Below are 13,373 nucleotides of genomic sequence, written 5' to 3'. Positions count from 1 at the left end.
CCTTAACCTAATGAAAACTGAGCTTCTGATTTCTGAGAAGAGTCTCTTGACAATCTGGCACTAGGGCAACAAGAATAAATCTCACACACCAGAAATTAATCCCATGGGTGAATTAAACCTTGCTGGTAGAAGCAGAATAAGTTATCTTCCTTCTCTTTGGTTTTTCTTTAGCTCACGTAAATATGTGAGGACAATTCCCATTTGTTACAAAAAAAAAAAAAAAAAAGGTAGTGATTATTAAATCAGAGCAACAAAATGATGTCAGCATCCAATCCAATTACCCAAATGTTACCACTGATAGTAGCATGTATTCCTATAAAAATTACTCATTAAGTAATATTTGAAAGCCGACTATCAGAAGTGTCATTCAAAAAAATTTTTTTGCACATTCTACTTCAACTAACATGCTTTTAGAATTCTTACTTTGGATATAACACTGCTTTCAACTAAAGCTCTGAGAGAATCTCTTAACTCTAGAGAGTAAGTTTATCAGCCTCAGCACAGGAGCCCCCAAAATGTGTATAAAGACCTACTCACCACACTGTTCTTTCCCTTCAACTTTGTTTATTGATGTACTGAACATGAAAAAGTACAAAGAATCCAAACACAAAAGAAAACATGTACAGCCTCTTAAATACTCAACAGAATATATTTTCTATTCCAACAGATGTGAATTAAGTCATACTGTACAACTTCAAATAAATACCAGCCTTACATTTTATTAAGTGCTCTGATAAACACTGTAAAGTGAAGCACAATTTGCATGCCCTCTCATCAATGCCTTGGTTTGCTACAGTAGTATAGGAAAGAAGCACGTAGCTGCTGTTTTCCCGTGAGGGAAACCTTATTTTTTTTTTTTAAGTATATACATGTATTTTGTTTTTTAGTTTTTTTTTTTTTTTAAACGCAGAAGGTTAACTCTGACAATCTAAATGCACCTAAGGATATGAGAAAGTGCTAAGCCAATTGATTTCTGAATAGCATTGAGTGGGTCAGCATGAAAACTCGCTTATTCACTTTAGCACGCGCCTCACAGTATATGTACTGTACTATACTGAAAAATTTTATAACTACAATTTTTAAATAATAAAAAATAAAATTCAACGCAACCGCAAAGATAATGTACAACTATGTTATGCATAGCACATTGCCTGTTCTAAGGGGAAGCATGTGAGCATCTCAGTTTATACAAAAAGCAGGACGTAACTATATAGTTCTCAGTGCATCCTGATGAAGGCATTTTTGCCTTCAGCTTTTTTGAAAATTTATTATAAGCTAGATGCTAATCAGAAAATATTTTGTATTTTTTAAAATTTCTTTCATACATGGTAAAGACTTATTTTATTATTTCCCCAAATAGTGGTTTAAGCATCATACAAAGTTAAATTTCAGTAGCATACAGATATTTATGATTTTTGTATGAAAAATGTAAGGAAATTTGTTCAAAACCTATGGTTATACTCATTTTTTTTTTTACCACAAACATATTTATAAACGAAAATGTAGCATCACCATAAACAGCTGAAGCTAGACTATCTACAGACAAAATTAGCAACAAATCTGATGCACTGTAAATTCAAGTCCTCAGGACAACGAAAGTGATTAAGCAAGACCTCAAGTAACAATGTTAATGCCATTTACAAAGGAAAAAACTGATACAAAAACATTCAAAACCTGAACATCACTTGGCATGTAAGGGAAAAAAAAAATCAAATTAGCTGAAAGGTTCATAAACACAAGGTCTTATTTACATTACACAAAGCTCAGGTGTTAGCCTTGAACGTAACTTTCAAAATACCTTCAAATATATCCAACTCAGATCACTTTTGCCGATTTGCTGCAGTACAAATCATGTGCAACATCTTTTTTCCTTAAGACAAAACAATTCTTCAAACAATACTGCAAGTACATCACTAAACACCATGAGCTCTATCTGAAGGGATTTCTTTAGGAAGAACAGATTTTTTTTTCCCCCATCTCTTGGTAATTTAAATTTCTTGCCTGCTCTTATATATTCTTTTGTAAATTTTTTTTATTTGTTTCAAAATCACAAATCAATGTGAGCCACCTATCACATAATAACCAGGATGATCAGACGCTCCACTGGTGATTACAAAAATGAAACCAGCAGTGTTTCCCCCATTGATTCTACTCCTTTCATACAAAGATCTCAAAAGTAGTTTTTCTACATCATAAATCTTTCTAAATTTTCCAACCACTGCAAATTTCCTGGTAAATTTTAAAAGCTCACTAGGTGTCATATGAAGAGATTTCTCAAAGTATTCAAGTCAAAATATTTGTTCCAGGACCAGTAAAAAGTTTCTCCAAATTTTCTTTTTTATAAAAATAGATGCTTTTTTTAAACCCACATCAAAGAGGCTCTTATCTCTTTGGCAAGGTACTGCTTTACGAAAAGTTCTCCAGTATTCTTACAATAAGCGTTTATAATGTAGCCCCCCCCTTCCCCAACCCAAATCATAATTACAAAATAAATACTGTTTTTAACTTCATAAATAAAAATGTAAACTTCAAAATACTTTTCTTAGACATAACAGTAATGCTTTAAATGTAAACCAAACACAAAGCTAATTAGGAAAAGAAATAAAAGGGGGAAAAAAAAGACACAACCAACTGAAGAATTACAACACAAAGCCTCAATATTTACTCACAGGTTCAAGGCAGTTATGTAAAAAGAAAAGAAATGTCTTCCCTTAGCTGAAACACTTTAAAAGGTCCACCTTCTTCAAAGAAGGCAATAGAATGCAATGTGACAGGTAAAAACCCTGTACCTCTTGTCCATATTCAAACATAAAAGATATTTAAGAAGTTTTAATTCAAATACTAGCAATAAAAAATCTCACATATTTCTTAGGATGCTAAGTAGTCGTTTTATCCCCATCTCAACACTGACTTACAAAGACATTTACTAATGTATAAAGTTTCTCTTAACTTGCCTTTGTTGTATAGTTTTCATATATAAATGGACTGAGGACAAGAGCTCATTAGGCTTTGTGCGTTTTGTTTGTCTTAAAGGAGACCTGCAGTACTCTGTCTCCCAGACGGTATCCATTGAGGCTAGCTATCGCCATGGCGGCCTCATCATAGTTGGTCATAGTCACAAATCCAAAACCTTTGCATTTATTGGTGTTAAAGTCACGGATGACCTTCACGTTGGTGACCGCTCCAAAAGGCCCAAACATTTGCCACAGGATACTCTCATCTGCGTCAGGAGCCAGGTTGTACACAAAAATACACCACCCTGTTCCTGGGTGCCCAGGTATATTAATTCCAGCCAAACTGGTCATTCCATCAATGGTCATTGGAGAAAACCTACTAAACAAAACAGGAAACACACATACACATGCGCACGCGCACACACACGCGCGCACACGCACACACACACACACACACACACAAATAGAAACAGAGGTTGGTTACAGCAATGGACGTTATTTCTTTTCCCTCTCCCATCCCAAGAGTTTGAGTAAACCTCCCCCCATCAAAAGATACATACAACCACTTGATGTTTCAATCAAGGCTTGCAGTGACATGCTCTTTTGACAAGGCATTAAGTTATGAAATGGCCATTATATGCTATATTGGATAATATGACCCACAATAGCAAAGAAATATATTTAGAATATATTTAGAAGTGGCTTCATGAATTGAGCAGGATTGGGGAGGGGAAGGTACCAACACATACATAAACATGCTATAACGTCGCGATGCAATACACAACAAATAATGGGGTTTTTTAAAGACCAGGGGTATCTATCCAGCAGTATAAAAATATTCCTTCAGTCAACCGTGCTTCAAAAAGCAGCTTTTCATTAGGTTGTACATGCAAAAGAAAACTGAACACAAACTTATGAAGGGGGACACTCCCAAAATCAAAGAAACTAATCAATTATGGGAAGGGATTATGAGTATCATGAACCTCTGTCATTACCTCTTTACTCCATAAGCCATATTGAGCAGATTGTCCAACCTGCAAAACACACATTTAGCAAACTTCAGTTTCTCATTTTCCCCTGGACGTTCAAAAGAGCTGGGTTTGTTATTGCCATCTTCCAAGGGGATATCTGCATATTAATTCTATGTGAAGTCTCAAAACTTTGGGTCTCAAAACTTGAGAGAATGGGTTCCCACTGGCATTAAGACACTACTTTTCCCAATGGATAGTTTATCGCTACAGTGGTTCGTGCCACATAGAGGAAATGCTGGTGGTCATCTGAGCAAACCAGAAAGGAAATGTGGAGGCTGTGGAACAGTTAATCTTTGGGCTCTCACCTACCGCCAGGTAAATTCTAAGTGCTTCACATGCACCTACATGTATTTTACACTGCTGTTAAAAAAAAGAAACAGGCCCCAAATGGAATCGCCTGTGCAGAGCCCCATGTCAGCAAACTAAGACTTGGTATCTACTAGTAGGTTCAAGGATATGAACTTTAATCAGTCAATCTGGAATTACGTGGTCAAATCTAGTGAGGTAATCTGCTGGAAAGACCCTTCCCCCAAAGGAAGGTACCTAGCCTGAAACAATCCACTCTTTGTTAAAAACCTCTCTTTTCCTGTTCCCTTCTGCCTATAAAAGCCACCCGTTTTGTATATAAAAGCCTTCCATTTTGTACATCACCTTGGAGCTCTTTTCTGTCTGCTAGGTAAAATGCTACTTGATTCATGAATTGTTCAATAAAGCCAATTTCATCTTCACATTTACTCAGCTGAATTTTTTTAGCATTAATTTTCATAGCTCTGTTGGTCCCTGAATATACCAAGACACACAGATTAAGTGACTTGCCCAAGACCACAGGGCTAGTAAATGGTGGCACCAATATTCTATGATTTCCCTTCAATCTCCCAATTCTGAAGGACTCTCATTTCTTACAAAGTGGTGTTTTACAGGCAGAAAGAACCTTACAGACAGTATCAGCTAAGTCTGTCATTTCTCAACGTGCTCAACTAAAGACCAGAGAAAGGCAACAGACTCATTGCTCCAGCAGGCAAGAGGGCAAAGAGTTCAGACCCTGAGACTGATGCTTATTTTGATTCTGCCACAGGAACTGTAGCCCCACTCAAGGTGTAAGAAGCCAGGTAGAAACAAACCAACCAACTTGAGCTTCCCTTAATATTTTTAAAACTCAATAGTTGGGGGTGGGTAGGTACTCTTTAAAACTCCCCATCTCTTTCCTATTTCAAAACTTAAGTTGATTTTATAATACTTGATTTTTCTTGTCAGTTTCAAACGGACCATTCTCATGTTTCAATTTCCAGAATGCATACCAATTAATTATATGTGTTCAGAGGATGTAGGCATAACTTAACTCGTTGTAGACAGAACCACCTTCAACTGCTGCAATGTTCAATACTGTCCAAAGTAAGATCGTGAGGCAGGGGGAACAATTTTTTTTTCCTTCTTATAACACCTATGAAAGGTTAAGTCTGAAAAATGTCTCAACATTATTGTCTAACCTGTGGCCTCAAATGAGTCTAGGGCACACATGAGAAAGCAATTCCCTTTTGTTTTATAAAAGCCAAGAAAACATCTCTTTCTGGTCTTTTAGAATTGGAAAAAGAACCTTTATACATTCCTGTTCCCAATCACCCCAGGGCATTTTGTGTGTTTCGTGAAAACAGAAAGAAGTAACTGAGCTGATGTAGTGCAAAGTGTAAGGGAAGAGAACAAATCACAATGACAAAAGACCCTCATCTGCGTGTGTAGGTCCTGTCCCAATACCCTCTCAGGAGCAGGGACATGTTCATTCCCCACTGTGCCACTGTGCATAACCACAGGCCTGGATCACTGCAGGTTTACAACTATCTGGTGACAAATAAAGCAATAAGGTTACCAATACTATCCTTAACTACTTAATCCAGAATGAAAACTATCAGGAGGGCTGCTTGGGGAGCCTATTTGTATATGCAAGGAAAAAGCACATGTGTGGAAAGAGTACATAGGTGGGAAGGCTTTGCTTTCTGCAGAGGTGATAGTCATGCCTTTATACTCCAAAAAGGAAAGGCCACCAACACCAGAAATAAAGATGCATACAAATTAGTATCACCAACCCTCAAGTAATATGATACAAATAATTTCATGCAATTGCTAGAATGATCAATGAAGAATGCACTTGGCAGAGGATACCTATAGAAAAGAAGAGCATATTGAAGTCTCCTTCCAAAGTGCTGAAGGGGCCAGATGCAGAGACACCTTATCGATTCAAAGTAGTGTTATGTCGTCTCTGCCAGCCCAGGTAGGGACTGTTATGCTCTGCCACTATCAGTTCAGTATACCAACCCACAACCTGAAGTCCAGAAATGCAATCTTCTAAGCAAATTTTCAGTATTTTCAAGACAGGGTAGAAACCAAAACTGCCCCAGAAGTGAATTACAGGTTTTAGAGAATCCAAGGATTCCCCATGCAGGAGTTCTAGGCCTTTACACTAGGATCTCGAAGGCTCTCTCAGCGGGCCTCATATTTGCCCCACCTGTGAAATCCTAGGACACACTGTGATCCTGACCACTTATTTCTTTACTTACACTTTCAGGAAAAATTCAGTCCTTGGGAACTTAAGCCAAGTTCTTGGTCAACCCCCGCCGGCCCCCTCCCACCATCTCCCTCCTCCATCCTCTCCCACATCGTCCTCTCCCACATCCTCCACTAACAAGGAGAGCAAAGAGGAACACGGGATCTAAGAAACAGGACCTAGGCAATGCTGAAAACTCCAGCCTGCATGCAACAGTTGGTGCCACACACCCACTATTTCTCATGGGAGTTGGGAGTAATCAGTGGGCACTTCACGTGGGCACTGTGCACCCCAAATCTTGTTTGTAGCAGTTGGGAGACTGTAAACTAGGCATCTTCTCTTGTAATTGCCTAGTTTACCGGTCAGTCAGACACATGACCACTATTTTACTCTCCAGAATTATACATCTTTGCTGGTATGTCCAGAGCCCAAGGGCAGACATCTTTTAATAGGTGCTCATTTAAAAACAGAAGCCTATTTTTAATGGAGACCTAACAAGTTAGTAGCCTCCAGAATGACCCAGATGGGTGTGAATAACGATTAACTACAGTGTGACAAGAAAATATTAAAATTCCCATTAAAAATATGCTTTTAACTTTAAAAGTATTCTTGGGGCACCTGGCTGGCTCAGTTGGAGGAAAATGGGACTCTTGATCTCAGGGTCTTGTAAAAATTACTTACATAAATAAACTTAAAAACAATATCCTTTACTCAAATTTAACTGAGGCACTGCACCCAGTACCCTTGCTCAGTCCCCATACTTTCCTGAGGGAAGACTGAGTAGTCCTCAAAAGGGACAGTGACACTCTTCCCTTGTTCTTTAGCTTGGACATAATCCACTTTACAAATAACACATTAAGTGGATTTGGAGGATTAGATAGGGAAACCTAGCTTTAATTAAAATAACCCTTGAAGAAGATGTAGCTTCAGAAAGATTTCTATACAAATCCTCATCATCAGAGTGAGGATGACACCAGTAAGGGAAGCACAAGTAAACAAAAACAGGGAGAGCAGATTATTTCTCCTACTCTTAGTACAAAGTACATTATGAGGTTACACACAAGATAATCCAACATGTCTCACTTTCATGAAATCAGACATGAAGTTCAAAATTACCAAGAAAATTTTATGAATCTTGCTTTAAAGGCATATTTATTATTAAAATACTGGGTAAATGAAATGTATAGTAAGTCAGCATGATAATAAGACATTTAATATATTGTTTCATCTTTATTTCCTGTGTTTGACTAGTGTTTATGAGTTAATGAATGTAATAGCAGAAGCCCATGTTTATATAATTTATAAAAACATATACTGGGGATACAGGTGCAAACATTTTTCTATCAGTACAAATACAACTCATATAAGGCCATATTTTGAACAGAACCCTATATTAGATAGAGCATTCTGATTTCAAAACTAGAGGTTTTTAAGTAGAGAACAGAAAGAAGACATCTGCTTAGCTTCCAAGAAAATTGGCCGACAAGACTACAGGAAGGCCTATACAAGTAAAAGGGGAAATGTGACTTTAATTAAAGTCAGAAATAAAAATATAGAGAGATTACTAGTGGTTAAGAAAGTGACACTATGAAGTCTACAAACTGGTTCTCAAAACCTCTCCAAAGCACTCGCCCAGATCTGCTCTGAAGTTAAACCACAAGATCATCAACTTATCCCCTTGTCCAATTAGATGGCATCATCTATCCTCTACAAGAAAAAAAAAATTACTCAGGAGGACTGATACCAGTTTATTCCAAAAGGAAATCATGGTAGTGCCATCAGCATTTGCCTTAAATGCAACACGAGTGCTGATTTAAATGGCTACTTTACAAATGCATAAAGGCTTATAGAAGCAGGCACACAGGCCATTAGACTAGATCACATTCAATAAAATTAAAGCTGCTCCACAAGAAGAGAGATGAAATATTTGGCTGAAAGCTTAATTCAGACATGGTGTCCCAAAAACATACTTAAGGGGCTTGAATTATACTATGTATCCAAATAAATAAGGATGGTTTTATTTTGAAGACTGTAGTCAATTAAATGAGCACTTGCTCACGTTAAAATAATTCTCTAACTATTCATATGGGTTAACTGGGTCATAAACTTCACAAGCCCACTTTTAAACTTAACCCTGGGGCGCCTGGGTGGCTCAGTCCGTTAAACATTCAACTTCAGCTCAGGTCATGATCTCATGGTTCGTGGGTTTGAGCCCCACATCGGGTTCTGTGCTGACAGCTCAGAGCCTGGAGCCCACTTTGGATTCTGTGCCTCCCTCTCTCTCTGTCCCTCCCCACTCATTCTCTGTCTCTCAAAAATAAACGTTTAAAAAAATTTTTTTTAATAAAAATAAACTTAACCTTTATTGCATGGGTTTTAATTTTCCTGACCTTAAAAGATATGGTGCATTTCATGAATATTAAAAATATCCTTGACTATTGTTATACTTATAACTTGTATTCTCCGATCTCTCTCAACTCCCAAGGTACTATGACAGCATAAAAAACAGAAATTTTCTAAGTGTCTGCTGGAAGGTGATAAACTGAAGGCTATGAGCATTAGGACACAGACGTTAGGAAGAAAGTATTTCTGTAATGATCTAGATTTGAACGAGAGAAGAACAAAATACTAGCAAAACAAGCAAGTCCTTAATTCCACGGTCTTTATGAAGAGAAGATTCAATGTTAATTCAACTGGGGGGGGGGGTAGTCAAGGTAATGACAACCAAGTTCTTAAAATACTCAAGAAAAGCAACCAAACACACATCAGGTTAAACCTGAACCCTAGGGATAGGACTCCCGATTTCTTCTAACACTCAGTCTAGACCAAATGCTTTCACTGAGCTCAAAGACTAGTTCATAACTTAATATCTAGACAGAGATTATGGGAGGAAAAGATCATAGGGCGGTAGAGACAAGAGTCAATAGAAATCCGGGACAATAAAAATCACCCTCAATTTCTAAAACCGAGTTTTCCTTAGACAATTCTCATTCCCCTTTTTTCAGAATTTCTTTTTCTAGGAGTCAGGGAAAGGAAGAATTTCAAGTTGGTAACATATGGAATAAAAAGATAAAAGCAAAGGATGGGCAGAAATATATTTAGCAAGATAATAAATTTGACCATCATAACATCCTGGAAAGCTTTACAGAACCACAAGTAAGAAGCAGAGAACATGCAGGGAGTGGGCTGGGTGGGGCTGTGAGCAGATACAGTAGTCATCAGCCTAGTCTCGGGAGTCCCCTGCATGCCTGGCCATTTCAGTAATCAGGCATTCTCCTAAAGATCCTGTCATCTCAGTCCTCTTGCCCAATCTTCCTCAGAATTCAATCTTGACTCTCAGAACAGAGTTTTACTTAATAACTGCCATAAAACAAATCGAGAGCTTAAATTGGAAAACACCAGAAATAACCAACAATTTAAAATGCAAACAGGTTTCTATTAACATCAAACATTTTATTTTATTTTCACAGGGTTGAAATCAACCTGTAAGTCTCAAAGAACCTTCCTCTCTGTAAGCTCAAAACTCTTTTCTAGGCCCCAAAGAGCTCTGAAGTCAACTGGATGGGCTGTCCAGGAAACACCTCTAAAATCCCTCAAATGTGTCTGTGCAAAATTTCCAGAAAGTATTATTCGCTTTAAGATGTCACAGAGGAAACCCACAGGCAGAGCTAAAAAAAATGGTTTTATGAGATTTCTTTCTGCACAAGGGCAAGCATCCAGCTGCTTCGCGCACCTCTCCCTGAAGCCATGGCCACTATCATCCACCAAAGTCAAAGGTACCAGGTGTGCTTTCTGACAATGCTTTTTTTTTTTTTTTTAACCTTGCCAAGTTAAAACAGAGAGTGAAAAAAAGGCTCAATCGACTGGGTACCCAGTCATCCAGTTCCAAATGGAGCCTTTTGATATATCGTACCACCTCTACTCCCAGGGCAAAAGCTACCCTAAGTAGGAAGTGACCATACTGTTTATGGCAAATTTCCTTCTCACACCTCAGGTGACACAAGTATTTTTTTAAAAGCAGATATCTGACCGATTTTATCTCCACTCTTTTCAGTACTCTCAATACCCCAAAGAAAAAAAACGCATGTGATTTAAGTTCAAAAACATAACTCTTCATTAAGCTACATTTGTGATCCTATTTTTAGTAATTAACTATTCTACCCCTGCAAGGAAAGAAAGAAAACTGATATGCACTTGGGATTAAAAAGAAAAAAAATTAGCATGGGGTTAGATGGAATTATGGCTGCAGTATACCATATGGCCAAAAGGATATTAAAAAAATGTTCTGGGGAAAAAAAAAAAAACTGGGTGACTTTGCTTATGAAACCAGAAGTTCTTTGTGCTGTGTTTAAAGTCTTAAAGTCACTGTTCTCACATGCAGATTAGAGATGTTTTTAAAATGACTCTTGATTTGATTGTTATCCCAAGTTTAAAATAAAACTTGAAAAACTGAAATATTTATGCTTGTCTACAAGATAGAATGCCTTCTTTGGGCTGAAGATGCAGAGTCATTCTATGGACTATACAGGGGTCTGAAAACTACCACCCACAGGCCAAATCCAGACTGCCATCTGTTTCTGTATAGCCCAGGAGTGAAAAATGGCTTTTACATTTTTAAAGAGTTGTTAAAAAAAAAAAAATGTATGCAACAGAAACCATGACCCATAAAGTCTAGAGTATTTACTATGTGGTCCTTTACAGAGGAGGCTTGCCAACCCCTATAATACAAGAAATAAAATTTTAAAAGGTGAGGGGAATCCATTTGTAGAAACAATGTTTTCACATAGGTTATATATCCTTAGTGGTATACATATTATAAAGCAAAGTAACTGAAAGAGCTTGACCTAAAAGCTGAAATACAGGAATAAAATCTTATCAAGAAAAAAACTAAAAAGGAGAAATCAGAAGTACTGGAAACAGAAACAACCCAGCATTCTGCCGGTCGGAGTTTATAACCTTGCACTATGGATGTCTGGGGCTATATGATTTGTTGCTGTTGGAGGCTATACTGTGTACTGAAGGATGGATGTTCAGCAGCATCCCTGACCTCTACTCATTAGATGCCAGTACCACACTGCACCCAAGTCATGTCCACACAGATGTCGCCAGACACTGCCAAAAGTCCCCTGAGGGGCAAAATTACTACCCAGTTGAGAATCACTAGTACAGCTTATCGTCCCTTTTTGTTACCACCTTTAATATTAGCATAAGACACTGCACCTCAAATAGGTTTTCTCTGTGCCCGTAAGAAAAAGAAAGAAAACAACAACAACAACAGAACAGCAAAGCAAGAGATCCTATCAATAAAAGTACTGCACAGTGAACCTTAGAGTTCTGAGTTTAGTAGCTGGGCATAAGAACCAGACCAGACTTACCTAAAACGCTGTGCCTGCTGAGCTAGTGGTCCTGGATACCTTCTGTTTGGAGACTGGTACAGCTGGGAAAGGATGGCCTGATTGGTTTTTTGGCTTGGATTATTAGCAAACTTTACAGTGATTGGCTCTGTGGCACCAGGCGGTTTCTGGCCATTTAGGCCTTTGATAGCTTCTTCTGCCTCAATTCGCTTGTCAAATCGAATAAAACCTACACCCCTTGATATGCCTATTGGTAAATTTGGGTAAGGATTTGGGAAAGAGGGAGCAGAAGGAGAAGGGAAGGAGAGAAGAAAGGATAAATTAATTTCTCCTTAAAAACAAGTTTTCACCTACATATAACATCTGCCACAAAATAACAGGAGGAGGAGAGTTTTACCTTACCTCTGTAGCAATTCAGTCTAGAATAACAATTTTGTATTTTTTTTAATGAAGTCATCTACACAATCTGAATACCCATTATCACCTGCCTACCAATAAGCCAAGAAAAACAGCACACCAGTATGCCCATGTTCTCCCTACCTGCTGTCTTCTCTCCGCTCCCCCCCCCCATATGCTGACGTTCTTTAATAATGTCAACAACAACATGCTTGAGCTCCAGTTCTCTTATGCTGTTGGATAAGCAGCTCAGAAATGAAGGGCACAGTAGCTTCCTTTCTTGTAAGAAGAAGAGAACCAGGCATTTGCTAAAAATGCTACAAAGCTATGCTAAAAATATATTACAGGGGTAGAAAGATATTACATCCAACTTTTTAATAATAAAATTCTACTTAATAATATTACATAGGACACTGGCCCTTTAAGAAAGTGTCCAAAGAGGGTTTTCTCATTCCTGGAAACTTCCCCCACGGCTTTTAACTATTATAAGCTGAAAAAGGGATAAAAGAGGACCTACATTTTTAAATAAATAAAATAGAAATAAAGTCTCAAAGCTTTCTGGCTTAGGCAGTATTACTCCAATGGAAATGCCATTCTCTGTCTCATGTTCTTCCCACTCTGACAGACAAGAATAGGAAAGCAGAGGGATGGCCAAATACCTGTCCAGCTTCTGAAAAATGGCAGACAAAAACCCAACCCATTCCATTTAATTATCTTAAATGGGCTAGTTGAGGTCAACCCATAGCCGGCCATCTGGAGATAAAACAGTAGCAGGGAAATACTTTTTGGGCAAGCAAATTGGTACTAGACATACCAGCTTGGGAAAGGTAGCTAGACGAGTCTAGAATGAGAGGTTATTGAGAAAGGTTGAGAAAATGTACTAGACCATCACGATTTACAGGAACCTTAAAAAGGAATGAAGTTCTACTGGCTTTGTAATTAATACTGTGTAAATTCAATGGCTTAGAATTTTATTCTAAGTGGACAGGCATTTCTTCCATATACACTTATGTCAGCCCATACCACTTTTCCTTTCTGATTTAAGTTACATCAGTTGCACATTACCACCTGATGGCTGAATAACAAAATTGCAGGGTTT

The 13,373-nt window shown here is 37.9% G+C and overlaps 1 protein-coding gene across 8 annotated transcripts in view; it reads right to left on the bottom strand.

The window, feature by feature from the left end:
• Window positions 1–556: 556 nt before the first annotated feature.
• The window catches only part of ELAVL2 (ELAV like RNA binding protein 2), a 202,399-nt gene continuing 189,582 nt past the window's right edge, over window positions 557–13,373 (bottom strand). For 4 of the 8 annotated variants that reach the window (XM_047830164.1, XM_047830166.1, XM_047830171.1 and 1 more), the window contains 3 exons: window positions 11,900–12,125; window positions 3,950–3,988; window positions 557–3,333 (listed from right to left, as the gene is read on the bottom strand). In XM_047830164.1, coding sequence (XP_047686120.1) covers window positions 3,003–3,333; window positions 3,950–3,988; window positions 11,900–12,125 — 596 coding nt within the window. In that variant the 3' untranslated portion in view covers window positions 557–3,002. The remainder of the gene's footprint in view (window positions 3,334–3,949; window positions 3,989–11,899; window positions 12,126–13,373) is intronic. The other 4 variants (XM_047830165.1, XM_047830167.1, XM_047830169.1 and 1 more) reach the window with 3 other exon arrangements.

Source organism: Prionailurus viverrinus, chromosome D4, assembly GCF_022837055.1.
Source record: "Prionailurus viverrinus isolate Anna chromosome D4, UM_Priviv_1.0, whole genome shotgun sequence".
NCBI lineage: Eukaryota > Metazoa > Chordata > Mammalia > Carnivora > Felidae > Prionailurus > Prionailurus viverrinus.
This window is presented reverse-complemented; position numbering and strand designations above follow the sequence as displayed.